The 16,734-nt window shown below is 37.3% G+C and overlaps 1 protein-coding gene across 3 annotated transcripts in view; it reads right to left on the minus strand.

Annotated features, from left to right (window-relative positions):
- LOC122788117 (transcription factor CP2-like) overlaps positions 1 to 16,734 on the minus strand; it is a 343,940-nt gene that overhangs the window by 187,132 nt on the left and 140,074 nt on the right. For all 3 annotated transcript variants that reach the window (XM_044055054.1, XM_044055053.1, XM_044055055.1), the window contains exon 7: positions 11,084 to 11,194. In XM_044055054.1, coding sequence (XP_043910989.1) covers positions 11,084 to 11,194 — 111 coding nt within the window. The remainder of the gene's footprint in view (positions 1 to 11,083; positions 11,195 to 16,734) is intronic.

The following is a 16,734-nucleotide window of genomic DNA, read 5'->3' on the forward strand; positions in this document are numbered from 1 at the left end:
AGCTCCTTAGATTATGGCATAGTTAGGCATCAGATCATAGCTTCTTTTAGCCTGAGGGGGAGTTAAAAAAAGATGTAGTAATGTATATTTAACACAACCATGTAATGCAGTTTTCTTTGTTGCCTGGCAACACCAACAGACCATAAAAGACATGAAGGGCTTTTTTCAGTACAGTCAAGGTGGCGATTGCAGAGAGCAGAACCATATTAAACACCATATTACCCTAGTTATTTATATAATATACAGCTGGTGTTTTTATTTCCTATAGAATTCCATTTTTTAGCCTCGCAAAACAGTTAAGTTTCTTTGAGCTAATAACTATTTTGCTGAATATTTCCTTTGTTTTGGAAATGTGTTTATTTTTGGAACATGTATTAGAATTAGTACTATAAGATTACAATATATTTAGTGTGGTCTGACTTTCATTAATATTTAATGAATTGTGCTCACCAATGTATTTTATAGTGAAAACTTTTGTCGAAGGACAATTTGCCTGATGTAACAGCAATGTTTTATACTGTTCCACTCCAGGTAATAGGAACTCTGAGAAAGACTGTTTATTATGTAATATAATCGTTGCTCTTTCTCTGTAAACTCATGTTTTTGGGGAGCATGAATACTTAATCTGTGAGCTCTTACACATTGCTACAATAAGTAGCAAATGAGTTACTGCTGTGGAACCAACTCAAACAAATACCACTTGTGCAGTTCAAGATCTAGCGAATAAAGCTCAAGCAAGTCTTGGTAAATTATTTATATTGTGAATAATGTATACTATCTGGTAGAGTTTCAGGTCATGACTATTAAGAAATAACTATGAGTAGTAAAGATCTTATGCTATAGAACAATGGTATATGTGAAAATATAGAACATTAATAGTAGTGAGCACAGATACACCCTAGCACATTTCTTTGTAGGAGTAACAGGAAGGCAACAGAAAAATGAATCTAATATTTAGATACAAGTAGTACATATGACAGTAATGTGTATAATGCAGGTTGTATTAGGGCCTAGGGAAATAACTACACTTCTGGCAATTAGAGGCGCCCTGTTAGTTTTGTGCAGTAACAGAAGATTAAAAGAAAGGTGATAACCTGGGAGAGTTAGAGATGTGGGCATAAGAAAGGAGGAGGTTATGGACTGTGGTGGAGTCACTTTTGCTACATCATTTTCCAGTAATATTGCGTTGCATATTAAATGAATATGAGGACTGCTGACTATTGATGAAGATGGGGAGAAAATGTTTATGTTGGTAACAGTAGTTAAAAAGTAGAGACTTTTGTATTTCATGTTACTGGACAGGTGACTGTGGAGGATAAGAAAGTTAAAACACGATGTAGAGCAAAATAAGCATGTCAGAAGAAAGAGTATGTGGTCAGTGCAAACTTTTAACCATGTCTGCAGATTTTTTTATGCATATTATGGTCTGCGCATGTTTATGTATTTTGCTGAAACATGTGAATGGATTAAAATGTATCAACTAGGCTGCTTAAAACTGCATTCCTTCTAGTTTCTCAGCTGCAGTCTGACCATTGTAACATTACTAATGCTGAATTGGGAAAAGAATGTCTTAACTAACCTATTTTTAGGACATTGACATACTTCATTTTAAATATTTAGCACTGTTCTAATAAATAACTACATTCACAGATAATTGATGGTAAGTAAATTTTTATTGGATAACTGGCAGTGGTCTGATAGATAACACTTAGTTTCACTTATATTTTCTTATAAAAATGCCTGGATATGTTGGTTCGGGGAGACATTATTGACTCTGGTTCTGTCTCCCACACGTGTGATTTCTAATAAATGTTAAAACTCTTATCAAAACTGTTTATTTATTTAATTAATTAAAAAAAATTTCCTTAACATGAGCAAAGGGATCAGCTTGAGATGTCCTAACAGAGTGGCAAGAGTTGGATATTTGGATTTATAACCACAGTGGTGCAGCGGTAGCGTTGTTGCTTCACAGCAAGAGGTTCTCCCATTCGATTCTCAGCTGGAGCGCCTTCTGTGTGGAGTCTGCATGTCCTCCCTTCGGTCGAGTGGCGTTTGAAAGACATGCGTAGAATGGGCGTGCCTTCGTTGAAGGTTGGGCGTTGAGCTGGCACCTCAGCACCATAAAAATCTACTGCCAATCATTAGCGGACCGGAGTTCCGCTGTGGCGACCCCTAACCAGGAAAAAGCAGAAAGATCAAAGGAATAAGGAATATGCCATCTTTACATTTCAGGAAACTTTTTTCGTGAACTGCATTGACATTCACAAGTTTAATATTTCAGGAACCTTTTTTATAAGGAACATCCACAAGGACACCTCCTCTGCTATCAGACTTTCTGAATTCTAACTGGCAAAACTATGGTTACTCCAGTCAGTGAAATATCATAATAATATACATTTTTGGCCCTTACCAGCCTTGACCATTTGTGGGGACTAGTCACATAAACAGCTCAATGACTAACCATTTTGTCTCCAAATCCTGGCTAACCATGAAGGTGATGGTGAGGTATTAGTTGGTCATCAGGTATTGTAAACTTAGATTTTCTTATTTTTTAAATACTGTACCTTTCAGTTGAATGCTCTTGCATAATACAGAGAATGTAATATATGCAGGGCCTATTGTACTTGGGACATGTCCACTACACTATTTTTGCCATTTAGACTTGCTGTCTCATACAGGCCCAGCCATTTACATTTCATGTACTTAGAACTAATCTTCTATCTCTACTAGAGAATGGTACCTTGTAGTATGAGCTCTCTTCTCCTTCCTCAGAATGGGAGAATTCACCTCTATTTGTTCACTCTCATCTGCTCAGTTCATTGGTTGCCCGCTCTGCTAAAGTTAGATCTATTGTACCACTGTTAAAGGGTTCAGAATCTACTCCACTGGTACCCTTAGTTTGTTGTCATTTTTTATTTTAGTCTATTAAGGACTGTGGAGTTATATGTCTCCTTCGAAAACTGTAGTAAGTCCAAATCCTGCCAGCTGTACAAATGCTCATTTTATGCACACATTTAGGGAACAGGTTGGAAACATGAACCATCAGCAGGCTTAATTCTTCTAGCCTGTACATAGATAATGCAAAACTGTAAACTTCTGTTGTAAAAAATGCCCTTTAAGTTCAGCAGCAATGTCTGTGAAAGACAGAAGTGTCATATTACCTGTGATGTACTGCTCAGAAATCAGACATGACAGAATAATGACAAGGAAAGCATGAGTAGGATTAAGATAACTCTCGAGTGCAAATATGTGAAATAGAGCAGTTGACAGGAATTTACCTTTAGCTACTTCTGCATAGGGTATTACAGCCTGTGACATATTTATCTATTTATTATTTATTTGTCTTTGTTTTCCAGGAAAGTCCGATGGGTAATACCCATTTTCAGTGGAGGCTTGGGGAGAAAGCTCCATTTGTTTATATTGCATTATACTTAGTTCTAGTTAAACACAGAGTAGTTTTTTCTATTTACATTTATGCACATACAGCACTTACATTTATACATTCTATGATTTACATGAGGTAGAAGTTACTAAAGAGAAAGCCCGTGTGCAATTTAGGGGATTGTACAGGCAGCAGTTATGTATAAAAATTGTTGTAGCATTTCATTGAGACGTTGAGAGTATTCTGTTTAAGGAGAGTATTTGGAGAGTATTGTACAGTGAGCACAAAGTCTTAACTTGGTGACGGTCATGTCCTGGACTAGGATATGTTACAATGTTGTTTAAGCAGTCATTTAAAACTACTGAGTTTGAAGGAGTTTTTTATTTGTATAAGGACACTATTCCCGAGCTTAGCAATGTACTGGGAGTAGAGTGAGTGTCCTGCATCATTTGACTTAAATGGACACAGATGTCTGCACAAAAGAAATGGCATACCATATTCAGTGGTACTATGATTACTAAATTGCATTACTTTTGAGGCATCACTGCTGACCAGCTATCAATGGCTGCTTCATAAATTATGTAAAATAATTTCAGTACATATGTAGCATCACAGTACAGCATTGAGCTCTGCTGCCTCATAGCACTTGGTTCTTTCTCCAAATGGGGTGCCTTCTGTGTGGAATGCACATGTCTTTGCAAGTTTTGCTGGCTCCAGTTTCCTCCAACATCCCGAAGATATGCTTTTACCTGTCTTAGTAGCTGTCTGTAGTGTTCATTGGTTCTGGCTTGTTGGCACATGGGTACGGCATCTGTCTATGCTATTAGTGATCTTGGCCTGATTATTGGTCTGGGGGATGAGAGGCTTGGCCTGGAGTACACTTCTGAGAAAATGATGAGCAGCTCATTTACCTTGATGGAGAGCAAGGATTTTACCCCATTACAGCATCACTTTCCAGTGGTAGCAGAATATCGTATCATTAAAGAGAAACATGTATTTATTTATTACAGATTGTATGCAAGTATGTGAACTAGTCCAAGAACCTGAGTTATATAAGATATAAATTATTATTCATCATAACAAGAATTTCTAAGGAGTACTTAATGATGTCTACACAGTGTATGCACATGATTTTGTCATTGTACACCACTTCTTAGAGGAGTGCACATAGGGCATAAAAAAAGGAGGAAAACACAGCCAGCTACTGTATGGTGGTGGGGGGGGGGGGCTGTACTCACCTCATGTCTCAGAGTCTGACTCACTCAAACACTGCTGGCCTAGAGGATATTTTCCTTGGACAGAGAGGACCCACCCAGAAAATGGATATGCTGGGGAATTGCTCCCACTAGGGATGGCCCCAAAAAAGGATGAATCATTAAGGAGCATGCATAGAACCAAATGTCAAAGGAAAGCTGAAAATAAATAGATAGATGGAGAGATAGAGGGATAGACAGATGGGTATATAGACAGACAGATAGATAAGTAGATAGACAGGCAGATGGATAATGAGGATAATCTCCGTCTCCCCTGTGACCCTGAATATGTAGAGGGTGCTATCAGAGAATACACACGAGTGCTTTTTTATGCTGCTGATTTTAGTGTGCTTTGCTTCGTGCTGTGCTGTCAGTTTGCAGCATGTTAACTCTTTGCTTTATTTAACCTACATGTTTATTGTGGCTTCCTAACCTGCCTTCTGCCTTTGTGCAATCTGCACTCATTCCAGCAATATACCCTTGTTATATTACTGCTTTCTTTTTGGTTTTGCCCCAGGTTTTGGCTGAAAAATGCCCATTCTGATCAGCTTAATTACCCTCTTAACAAATAAATAACTAAACAAGAAAGCTTTAATGGGAAGATGTAGTTTCCTAAATACTGTCCTTGGGCTCTTAGAAAGACAGACTGTATTGGTGTGTATGGAACTGGAAACAGTTGGCAGAGGCAAATGGGCCAGCAGAAACTAAATTCAAACAGTATGGTTCGGAAAGCCTTATGTAGTCAAACTCAAGCAAAGACCAAAACGGGTTCATCCCCCATGTACCAAGGGTTATGCTTTTTGTGATGTTAATATACATATGTATAGCAACTAACTCAGTATTTCAACATTATATACTGTAAGTGAATGTGAAAAGACTAATAATCATTTAGCTGTAGGATAATTATTTAAATAATGTAGCTGGTATATAATAAACAGCATGAGATTTGATAAACGAGACAGTTTCATATGAGCTCTTTGTTTTAACTAGATGCAAAATCTGTGAACACATGATTTACGAATTCTTATTGTTTTTCTGTTGATTATAACTGACCAAATCCTCCAAATCAAAGTCAATAACTGTTTTTTTTTTTTTTTATTTTTATGTCAAAAATTGATCTCATTTAACATGTAGAAAATGCATGAAGGATCTCCTGTGCAATAATGATAGTTTGCTTCTTGATCAAGAAATGCTTTTCCTTCTGTTTTTGTAAGCAGGCTGTGGCTAAAAAATAAGTAAGATAATAATCTCTTACATCTTTGCCACTCCTAGATCAGGGTAATGAGCCTTGTTTAAGAAGCTCCCTCCCATCAACTTTGCAGTAGGCCATAGTGACCACATAGCTGAATCTTAATGTGAACCTCACATCAGGTTGTGGTTTAATTGGTGATATATGGGATCTCTGTTCTCTTAGGGAACATTGGAGCTATACTGATTGATGGACTTGAAAAGCCACCTTCATGGAAGAGCTCAAAATTTGATGAGAAAATCTGATAGGGAGTTTTAAATGTATGGAGACCCTAATAAATATATTAAAAATATGATCCTACATATCTACCACTAGAGCAGTATTGTATTGTGGTGCTGCCTATTACCTCTCAAATTTTTGGTAAAATTGCTTGATAACATGTGGTAAATACAGAATTCTTAGTAAAATTTGCTTTAGTACTCCCAGACCACTACGGTTAGAAATTTGCATCAGCTTCTAGCCAAACTGGACCTTGAGAAGGTGGATTACACTTCAATATAAAAATACACGTGCAGTGTGTGTGTGTGTGTGTGTGTGTGTGTGTGTGTGTGTGTGTGTGTGTGTGTGTGTGTGTGTGTGTGTGTGTGTGTGTGTGTGTATACGTACGCACGTGTGTGTATGCATGTGTGTTTGGCATGTTGCAGCTCTTTGTTGTTTTCCTGAATACCGTTTATTCTGAAAAACATCTTTGCTACTAAAGTATTCTTCAGAGTTTGAAGAAAAGCAAGCATGTATGATTGATTTCTATCCATTGTCCCACATCTGAGAATTGTTATTTACAAAATGAATAAAACATATTTTAATATGCAGTAATGTTTTTTTCAGATATATCTCATTTCTTGGGGTGTCATCTGAGTGCAGTGTTGTGAGAGTGCAGCAAATATCTGTTATAATCTACTCCTGCCTTTTTCTTTAGCTTCCACTTTGGGTACTGTGGAGGTACATTGGAATACAAGGTGCAGATGTCCTTTGTACGTCAGATTCCTGCTGCTGCTAAGTTTATTACTTTACCTATATGGACTGTTCTTTTTCTAGTTCCCGCATGTTTTTTTTACTCCGCACCAGTAACTGTACTCTTGTAGGTGAGGCAATGCTTGGGATTCCTCAGATTGCATATTAAAATCTCGACACACTGTGTCATTATATTACTTTGTGAACATCTAATGTGCTTCTTCCCTCACAGCAGTTGACCTGCCTGTGATCACGCATGCCATTTGGCAGGTAAAGCTTGGGTCTATATTATGCCAGCGAAAGTGCATATGTGCAACTACATAAAAATCGACACATAATGCACGAAAGCTGGAAATTGCAAATGGCTACAAAATCGACTTTTTCCTAGGGAAAAAAATTCATGCAGCTGTTCACAACAAAACCCCTAAATTAAAAGCATAAATAGGTAGGGGGCTTTACCCCCCCATGCTCCCCAACGTGGGAAGCTGTGTCCCCCACACCCCCCTAACTAAATATACCAACTCCGAGATCACACTATAGCTACACAAAGGGCAACTCCAGGTAGTTGGCCAACTACCTCCTTGCCCTATGACAAATACATTGAAATGCTCAAATGCATTTCGATATATTTGTGTCGCTCTGTTCGCATTCACACAAAAGCACTTTTGTGCTTACAATATAGACCCGTAAAGCTCCATCTTAAATCCCACCTCTTAACAGCATTGTGTAGAAATACATGTGAGTGACAGGAAGACTAGTCTTTATTCACATCCATAACTAGCTAAAGGTTGATAAACCTGCAGGCTCAGTTTATTGACAGAATGGAATTGGAAGACCTTCTCCCACTGCATGTTTGACTATGAAAAGTTAACACAAACTTTCAGTTAACTCCCATAGGTGGTAGCTAAATGAACAAGACATACTTGACATGTCACTTAGTCTCTTTTAGTCTGGATCAGTCCTTGGTGAACAGATTAGGGCTTAACTATTTACCACATATACTGTAAACCATTGACTTCATATACAGTCTTTAACAAAACAACTGTCAGTTTTCAGTAAACTAGGGTAAAACATTCTGGCTGTTAACACTTTAATTCTTTCAATGTCCACAGCAAAGTTTGATGTGAGCACCATCTTAACGTTGTCTTCCATGGCAGTTTGGGAAACTTCTTGAGATAAGGTATAGTGTGAAGAAAGAACATCAGAAACAGGGTTGTGAGTGGGGACTAAAAAAAAATGTTAAAGGGGTGAGACACTCGAAAGAAGTGTGTGATACTACTTCACTCAGCCTTTGCGTTGTACGTAAGAATGTTTACTTTCTTATGTTGCCTCTGCTGTAATAGAGCAGACTGTTATTATTTTATTTGATAAATGGGGAAGTGCTTTCATCTATGATCTACTATGATCCACTGCTCCCTTTTCCTTTTCTACCTAGGATGGTGCCTGAAGCAAAAAGAGGAAGTTTGGTCAATGCAGTGGAAAAATCATCATACTTTTAAACGAGTGTCATGGAAACTTTAATATCCACATGAATTGTCAAACGATTTTCATAGATAAGACCTCAATTTAACATCTCTTCTAAAGGATGCTATTTCAGGAATGCAGATAGGAAAATTGTGTGCATACATATTGATTACGCCACAAAACGTGTTAACATAGGCCAACTTACAACAGAGATACCTTTTTAGTTTGCTCCCAGTACATACGCAGGACATTTTATATATACTTGTTTGTAAAATGGAAGGTTAGTATGGGCAAAGTTCCTTGACAGCAAATACCCAGGCTCAAATGAGCAAAATACGACAAATTGTGTTTAAGGTCAGTATATGAAAAACAGCATGGACTACAGCCTACTGACTCTCCCACAATTGGCTAGTGAAGGATTCTGGAGCTTAGAATGAAAAAGCATACCAACCTGAAATTTGACCAAATATAGGGCTTCTACTACTGTAGTAACAGTATAAAAATCAACATGAGTTTCTTCATACAACATGCATATTACTCAGACTTTGCCAGCCATCATTGCAGATGAAAAATGTCCACTTACAATGTGGCATCCATTAAAAGAGGGTATGGGTGGGTTGACAGCACTGCAAACTCATGCTGGAGACTGGGAGAAAAGATGCTCTACATACAAATGCTGACGGATGTAAAAATCCATTAGGAGGAACAACAGGTGGGAATGTACAGATTCTGCCATTGCACCATTGTAAGTATCTCAGGGGGACCAAAGGAAAAGCATAACTTTGGTCAGGGTAATGAACCTTGTTTAAGAAGCTCCCTCCCATCAACTTTGCAGTAGGCCATAGTGACCACATAGCTGAACCTTAATGTGAACCTCACATCAGGTTGTGGTTTAATTGGTGGTATATGGGATCTCTGTTCTCTTAGGGAACATTGGAGCTATACTGATTGATGGACTTGAAAAGCCACCTTCATGGAAGAGCTCAAAATTTGATGAAAAAATCTGATAGGGAGTTTTAAATGTATGGAGACCCTAATAAATATATTAAAAATATGATCCTACATATCTACCACTAGAGCAGTATTGTATTGTGGTGCTGCCTATTACCTCTCAATGTTTTGGTAAACTTGCTTGATAGCATGTGGTAAATACAGAATTCTTAGTAAAATTTGCTTTAGTACTCCCAGACCACTACGGTTAGAAATTTGCATCAGCTTTTAGCCAAACTGGACCTTGAGAAGGTGGATTACATTCCAATATAAAAATACACGTGCAGTGTGTGTGTGTGTGTGTGTGTGTGTGTGTGTGTGTGTGTGTGTGTGTGTGTGTGTGTGTGTGTGTGTGTGTGTGTGTATACGCATGTGTGTGTATGCATGTGTGTTTGGCATGTTGCAGCTTTTTGTTGTTTTCCTGAATACCGTTTATTCTGAAAAACATCTTTGCTACTAAAGTATTCTTCAGAGTTTGAAGAAAAGCAAGCATGTATGATTGATTTCTATCCATTGTCCCACATCTGAGAATTGTTATTTACAAAATGAATAAAACATATTTTAATTAAGACCCTACTGTGTAACTACATTAGAACAGTCCAGTGTGTGGGTTAGATGAAGTCTGTATATTTGTCATATGCTGATGTCTGTAAGATATGTCCCATATTATTCAGAGATGAATCATGGACAAGAAATCTTACTTATTTTTATTTTATTCTCTTGTTAAAAAGTTATACCCCCAAGGTACACATGTTGATTGGGTAAGATGCATAAAATGACACTTTTCAAGAAATTGCCAGAAAAAGTGGTCTGGATTAGAGGTTTACTTAGTATCACAGAGTAAACAAACGGAGGCTGTGGGATTCAAACTTGTGTCAGCTGAATATAGTTTGTTAGCAAGTCATTGCCTTAAATCAACAAACTATAGTGACATGTGGCAGAAAATCTAATAACCAGTGCACTGCCATGCCTTCCCACTTAGATCTCCACTTTGACACTGAGCCTGTATGAGCAGAACAGACCTTGGACTGTTATGTTATCCTGCGCAGCCTCTTATTTCATAATAATTTACTTTATTTGTGCAGTATCAAGTGCTTCATGTGAGGCTAGAACTGCTTTCATTCTAGATGTGAGTGTTAGTTGCTAGTCATTGACAATGCTAGCCTAAAAACAGTCAACATCTACTAAACACAAAGACTCTTTAACACAGTTTTATAAAATACCTTATATTGGATCTACATAGGTTTTGCAGTTACTTGAGCAGTTACTCAAACTTTCGCCTGGCTTGTGCCTTTCATCGGAAGTTATAGTTCCCGACAAAGGGCTCACACTAGCCCCTTGAAAGCTTGAGTAATTGCAAAACCTATGTTGGTCCTATGAAAGGTATCGCATCACGTTTGCGTTGCAGTGTCTTTGTGTTTTCCATTAGTGGACCAACATGGCTTTTCTTATTTTTCTCTTTCAACATTTAGCAGAAAGTAACCAGGAAATCTGTAAGAAAAAAATAACAATCCAAAATGCAAAATGATATAGGATCTGTCTTGAGGGCAAACACTAGTTTAGTGGAAATTCAGACACTATACCTGCATTCCACCCTCAGTTTCACCTCATCTGTAGGTTTGTCTTCTTGTGTGATAATGAAGGCGGTTTAACAGGTCTCCAAGGAGCTACAGGCTATGTGACATTAATAGTGTTCCAGAGGAGAACATTCTAATGAGAGTAAACTGTATATTTATTCTAAAGTCTAAATGAGACTGTAAAGCAGGAACAGTGGTACTGCTCTTTATTTCTCACCTCAGTCAGGATTGTCGTCTCGTAGGAGGGCTGGTATTTCTCCCTCTCCTGCAGTGATCGTTTTTCAATTTTCTCTCTGTCGGTTTTCTGTTTCCTATCTGCTCCTTTGGGCTGTTAAAAAAAAAAGCGAGAGAGATAATTTCCATATTTAGCTTAGCACAAATGAAACATTTCACGTCTCTTTTTTTTCTCAAGCTTGCAATTAAACTGCTCTGTATGTCTCTTCTAGTCTTTTCTATACTTTCATATATATTTAAAGATTTAACTTTGTAGATTTCCCATTTGAAAATAGACTTACCTCAGTTAGTGTTTTTCATAGTCACTTAATTTTACAAAGATTATTTCTCCTTTTAGAAAACTATGCATTATATATCTAGTCACTGAGAATTCCTATACCATAATCGGGAAAAGAAAATCAGAATTAAGACAATATTCCCAGTAGGCATGTTGTTAATCGGAATTTCTGGCAGATAAGGTCATTCTCCCCCTCATTTTTCTTGCTTGCCTTTTCAACACAGTGGGAGACAGATATATTTTATTGGCTATATTGGTGTCATATTATTTTATAACCTATTTGTGCTATTGGAAAACAGTGTCTCACACATACAGGTGTACTAACCTCTCTCAAGATTCCCACTACTGGCATACAAGCCACACAGAGGTGGTACAAAGTCAGACATTGCTAACCACTGACTATTTCTATCTTACCCCTACTATCTAATTTAGTAGAAAATTACAGTTGCGTTAGGGTACTCACCATAACTGTAGGTACTTGAATAACAAAATGAGTGCTGTAGTGCATTTCAAGATAAACAAGCTGTTCTGTGCAGATAGTCATTAGTGTTACGGCCAGACTTCAAAAGCTGTGGACATCCCCAAAGTGGTATGTACTTTAGTTTTCTCAACACACTCGGAATGAGAACTGGTAATGGTATGTACTTTAGTTATTTCAACACACAAGGAACGTGAACTGGTAATGGTATGTAGTTTAATTATTACACACTAGGAATGTGACTGGTAATGGTATGTCATTTAGTTATGTCTACACACTAGGAATGTGAACTGGTAATGTTATGTAGTTTAGTTATTACACACTAGGAATATGAACTGGTAATGGTATGTAGTTTAGTTATTACACACTAGGAATATGAACTGGTAATGGTATGTTGTTTAGTTATATCTACACACTTGGGATGTGAAATGGTAATGGTATGTCATTTAGTTCTGTCTACACACTAGGTATGTGAACTGGTAATGGTATGTCGTTTAGTTATGTCTACACACTAGGAATGTGAAATGGTAATGGTATGTCGTTTAGTTCTGTCTACACACTAGGTATGTGAACTGGTAATGGTACATCATTTAGTTATGTCTGCACACTAGGAATGTGAACTGGTAATGCTATGTAGTTTAGTTATGTCTACACACTAGGAATGTGAACTGGTAATGGTATGTCATTTAGTTATTATACACTAGGAATGTGAACTGGTAATGGTATGTACTTTAGTTATGCCTATACACTAGACATGTGAACTGGTAACGGTATGTAGTTTAGTTATGCCTACACACTAGGAATGTGAACTGGTAATGGTATATAGTTTAGTTACTACACACTAGGAATGTGAACTGGTAATGGTATGCAGTTTAGTTACTACACACTAGGAATGTGAACTGGTAATGGTATGCAGTTTAGTTATGTCTACACACTAGGAATGTGAACTGGTAATGGTATGTCGTTTAGTTATGTCTACACACTAGGAATGTGAACTGATAATGGTATGCAGTTTAGTTATATCTACACACTAGGTATGCAAACTGGGAATGGTATGTCATTTAGTTATGTCTACACACTAGGAATGTGAACTGGTAACTCAGCTCTAAAGGGAGAGTAATCCCTTACGTTCTTTTCTGGAGCAGGAAACCACTCACAGTTGTGCCTGGACTCCTGATCAGTATCAGAATGGTCCTACAAGAACATAATCACTAAACTAACACCTGTGGATGCCAAATTTTTTACCCCAGGGAAAAGGATGAACTTAATATTATAAGGAAAGAAAGAAACCATAATAAAGAATTAAGATGCTGTCCAAGTGTTAACACCCCCATGCAGATGCCAGAAATCTGCCTCATAAAGGAAAGGCATGGAAAAATATGCATAGGAATCAATACTGTAACAGTAATCATTTTATTAGGATATCTATTGTTTTGGTGTGTGCACTTTCATTGTAAGGGTTATTGTTTTGGTGTACTCATAGTACATGGGATATTACCACTCGGTGAACAAGAGGTTTCTGATCCCAACCACTGATAGATGACTGCAGCACTCTTTTTAGGATAGGAATGATGAGATTTCCAAAATAAATGCTAAATCTATCATCTTTGGAGAAGGTATGGGCCAAAGTCCAAATGGCTGCTTCACTGATACTTGGAACTGATGCATTTTTGAATAATTTATTTATTATTTATTTATTTTACATTTGTTGACCGGGCTAGTCCAACTGGATCGTTGTCCATTTTCAGTGGAGGCCCGGGGAGAAAAGCTCCACAGATTAAAGCATGGTTATAGAAATACATGTAAAATAATCACTTATGATATAGGCAAAGAGCAATAATACAAGGATATTAGTTCAGGTCAGGTGATGCAAATCTAACAACAAACAAATAATACTAACTATGTAATACTAATTATGTAATTAAAACAAGAAAATACATTTTTTTTTTTTTTTTTTTTTTTTACAACAGTAGTAACAATAGAATCATAAAGTTATTTGTGATTAGAGAGAAAGATTGGAGTGTTAGATAAATACAAATATAGTTGAAAGATGAAAGTAGGTTAGTCTGGACTGGTACAAGAGCAGAGCCAGAAATTGTTCAGATGTGAAAGAAGTTGCTTCTTAAAGAAAGGAAAAGTGGCTAAAGAGGAGATATGTAAGGGAAGGTTATTCCATATTTTGCCAACTGAGTTGGAGAAAAGGCAGTTCCCTGCAGAGTTTGAAATTCTGGTAATGTTAACTTGTAGCTTTTGGGAGGAGCATAGTTGTTTTAAATTATTATAGGGAGTCAAGAGGTTGCTAAGAGCTGGTGTTTTTGAGGGTTGATATAAAATTTTATGTGCTATTAAGAGTTGTTGATAGATAATCTTGTTAGGAAGTTCCAGCCAGTGTAGTTGTTTTAAGTTTAGGCAGTGATGAGTTCTATATTGAGATGCAGTGGCAAATCGAGCTATGTTGTGGTAAGATGTAGACAGTTTCCTAAGGTTACCTTTAGAGAGATTAGTGTAGATAGAGGAAGCATACAGAAGGGTAGAGATAAGATGTGATTGTGCTAAGGTAGTCCGTGCCTCGGGTGTAAGGAAGGGTTTGATTCTGTATAGTGAACCAATCTTTTTATTAACTGCTTTTATTGTGTTATTAATGTGATGATCAAAGCTAAGATTATTATCAATAGTAACACCAAGCAGTTTTGTAGTGAAGTCGGGGGAAATGTGAGAGTTATCACTTGCAGTGATAGTAAAATTTAGTTGGGTAGATTTGTGTGTAGGTGAAAAAAGTAATAGTTTTGTTTTCTTGGGGTTAAGGAGAAGACATCTTTTTGAGAACCATTGTTCAACGGTTGAAAAGGTTGCTTGTGTAAGGGATTGGAGTTCTGTTTGAGAGGAAGCTGTACAAATTATAGTGGAATCATCTGCATATTGTATGCAGGTAGTGTTTTGGATAGATGATTGGAGATCATTAATAAAGATGGAGAATAAAAGTGGGCCTAGTATAGATCCCTGTGGTACTCCTAAAGAGATAGGTAGTAGAGTAGATAGAGAATTTTTCCAGAGTACTGCTTGATGTCGGTCTTCTAGATATGATGAAAGCCAGGTTAAAGATGAGTAATCCAAGGCAAGGGATTTAAGTATGTGGAGAAGAAGTGTATGGTTTACCATATAGAAGGCTTTTGACAGGTCTAGGAAAAGAGAAGAGGTTAGTTTGTTGTTATTACGGTTACAGTTGATAGTGTTGGTGAAAGAGAGTAGTGCAGTGGTAGTACTATGTGAAGGCCTAAATCCATGTTGAGTGTCAGCTAGTAGGTTGTTAAGGAGGAGATGGTTAAGTAGTTGTTTGTGTATACATTTTCCATAATTTTTGCCAGAGGAGATAATAGTGCGATAGGGCGAAAGTTAGAAAGGTCAGTAGATTTACCTCCTTTGTGTAAGGGTATGATGTATGATATTTTCCAAATTGCTGGGAAAGTTCTTTCTTTTATGGATCTGTTTATTAGGATAGAGACAGGATAGGCAATAGCTTTAGCTGCTACTTGCAGGAATTCAGCAGGAAGCTTGTCTGCTGAGGGGGTAGTGGGTTTAAGTTTGTGTAATAGAGATTGTATATAAGAGGTGGGTATAGGTTGTAGTTGAAGGAGAGGAAGAGAGTCATTGAAGCTACTTAAGAGCAGTTGAGAAGTATCAGGAGATAGGTGGTTAGCTAGACTTTGTATGGAAGTAGTAAAGAAAGTGTTGAAATTATTGGCTATTAAAGTGGGATCTTCGGGGTCTGAGTCCTGTGGATTGGGTGTAACTAATTTGCCTGGGGTAATTAGATTGTTAATAGTAGACCAGAATTTTTTTGGTTCTTTTTTGGTGGATTGCTGCAGTTCAAAGTAAAAATTCTTTTTATCTGTTAGGATGGCTTTTTTGGTACTGTTTCTGAGCTCTCTAAAGGTTTAATGATCTGTTGGGTTTCTAGAGGAACGCCATTTATTCCAAGATTTATTTCTGAGAATAATTTTATGCTTAGTATTAGAGGTTAGCCAGGGTGCTGTCTTAGTCTTTGTTCTAATAGTGCGACTTAGGGCATGTTGATTTAGGATTGCAAGGAATGCTGAATTGAAGTATTCAACGGCCTTGTTGAGTGTGAGGTGTTTTAGAGGGGTCCAGTTGTATTGTGAAAGTTCTGTTTGAAACTGTTCAGGAATAATTTTTTTTTTGGAGTATAGTGTTCTGTGAGTGGTAGGAAAGTTTAGGTTAGTTTTGGCTCTAATGACGTAGGTGAGGGAGTGATCGCTAATGTCATCTGGAAGGATGCCAGTTTGGTAGTTTTGTAGGGGGGAGTTAGTAAGGATCCAGTCCAAGGTGGTTTCTTTTTTGCTTTTTTTATTGATTCTGGTAGGACTATTAATGAGTTGTTTAAAACCATAAAGGTTTATATGGGAAGTAGGATTAATATTGCTACATGATTTCCAATCAATGTTAAAGTCCCCAAGAAATAGTGTTTCTTGAGGAAGTTTATTAGAGATTTGTTCTAGAATGTGTTCTAGGGTAGGGATGTTATTTCCTGGGGGGATATATGCACAGATGACGTTTATTGCTTTACTATTGTTGATTTGTATTTTGGAGCAAATTATTTCAGCATTGTTGTTTTGGGAGAGGGTAAGGTTAAGAAGAGTAAGCTTTAGGTTAGTTCTATATATAATTGCTACTCCCCCACCTTTCTTGGTGGAGCGATCAAGTCTTACAATGTTATAACCAGGTGGGGTAATCTCAATGTCTTTAATTGAAGGCTTTAGCCAGGTTTCTGATAAGCATAAGATATCAAAGTTGTGTATTTCTAGTAGGGCATGGAGTTGACTAATTTTGTTACAGATGCTACGTATATTGAGATGGGCTA

The sequence above is a fragment of the Protopterus annectens genome, chromosome 13.part0 (assembly GCF_019279795.1).
Source record: "Protopterus annectens isolate FY-2018-M chromosome 13.part0, PAN1.0, whole genome shotgun sequence".
Lineage (NCBI taxonomy): Eukaryota > Metazoa > Chordata > Ceratodontiformes > Protopteridae > Protopterus > Protopterus annectens.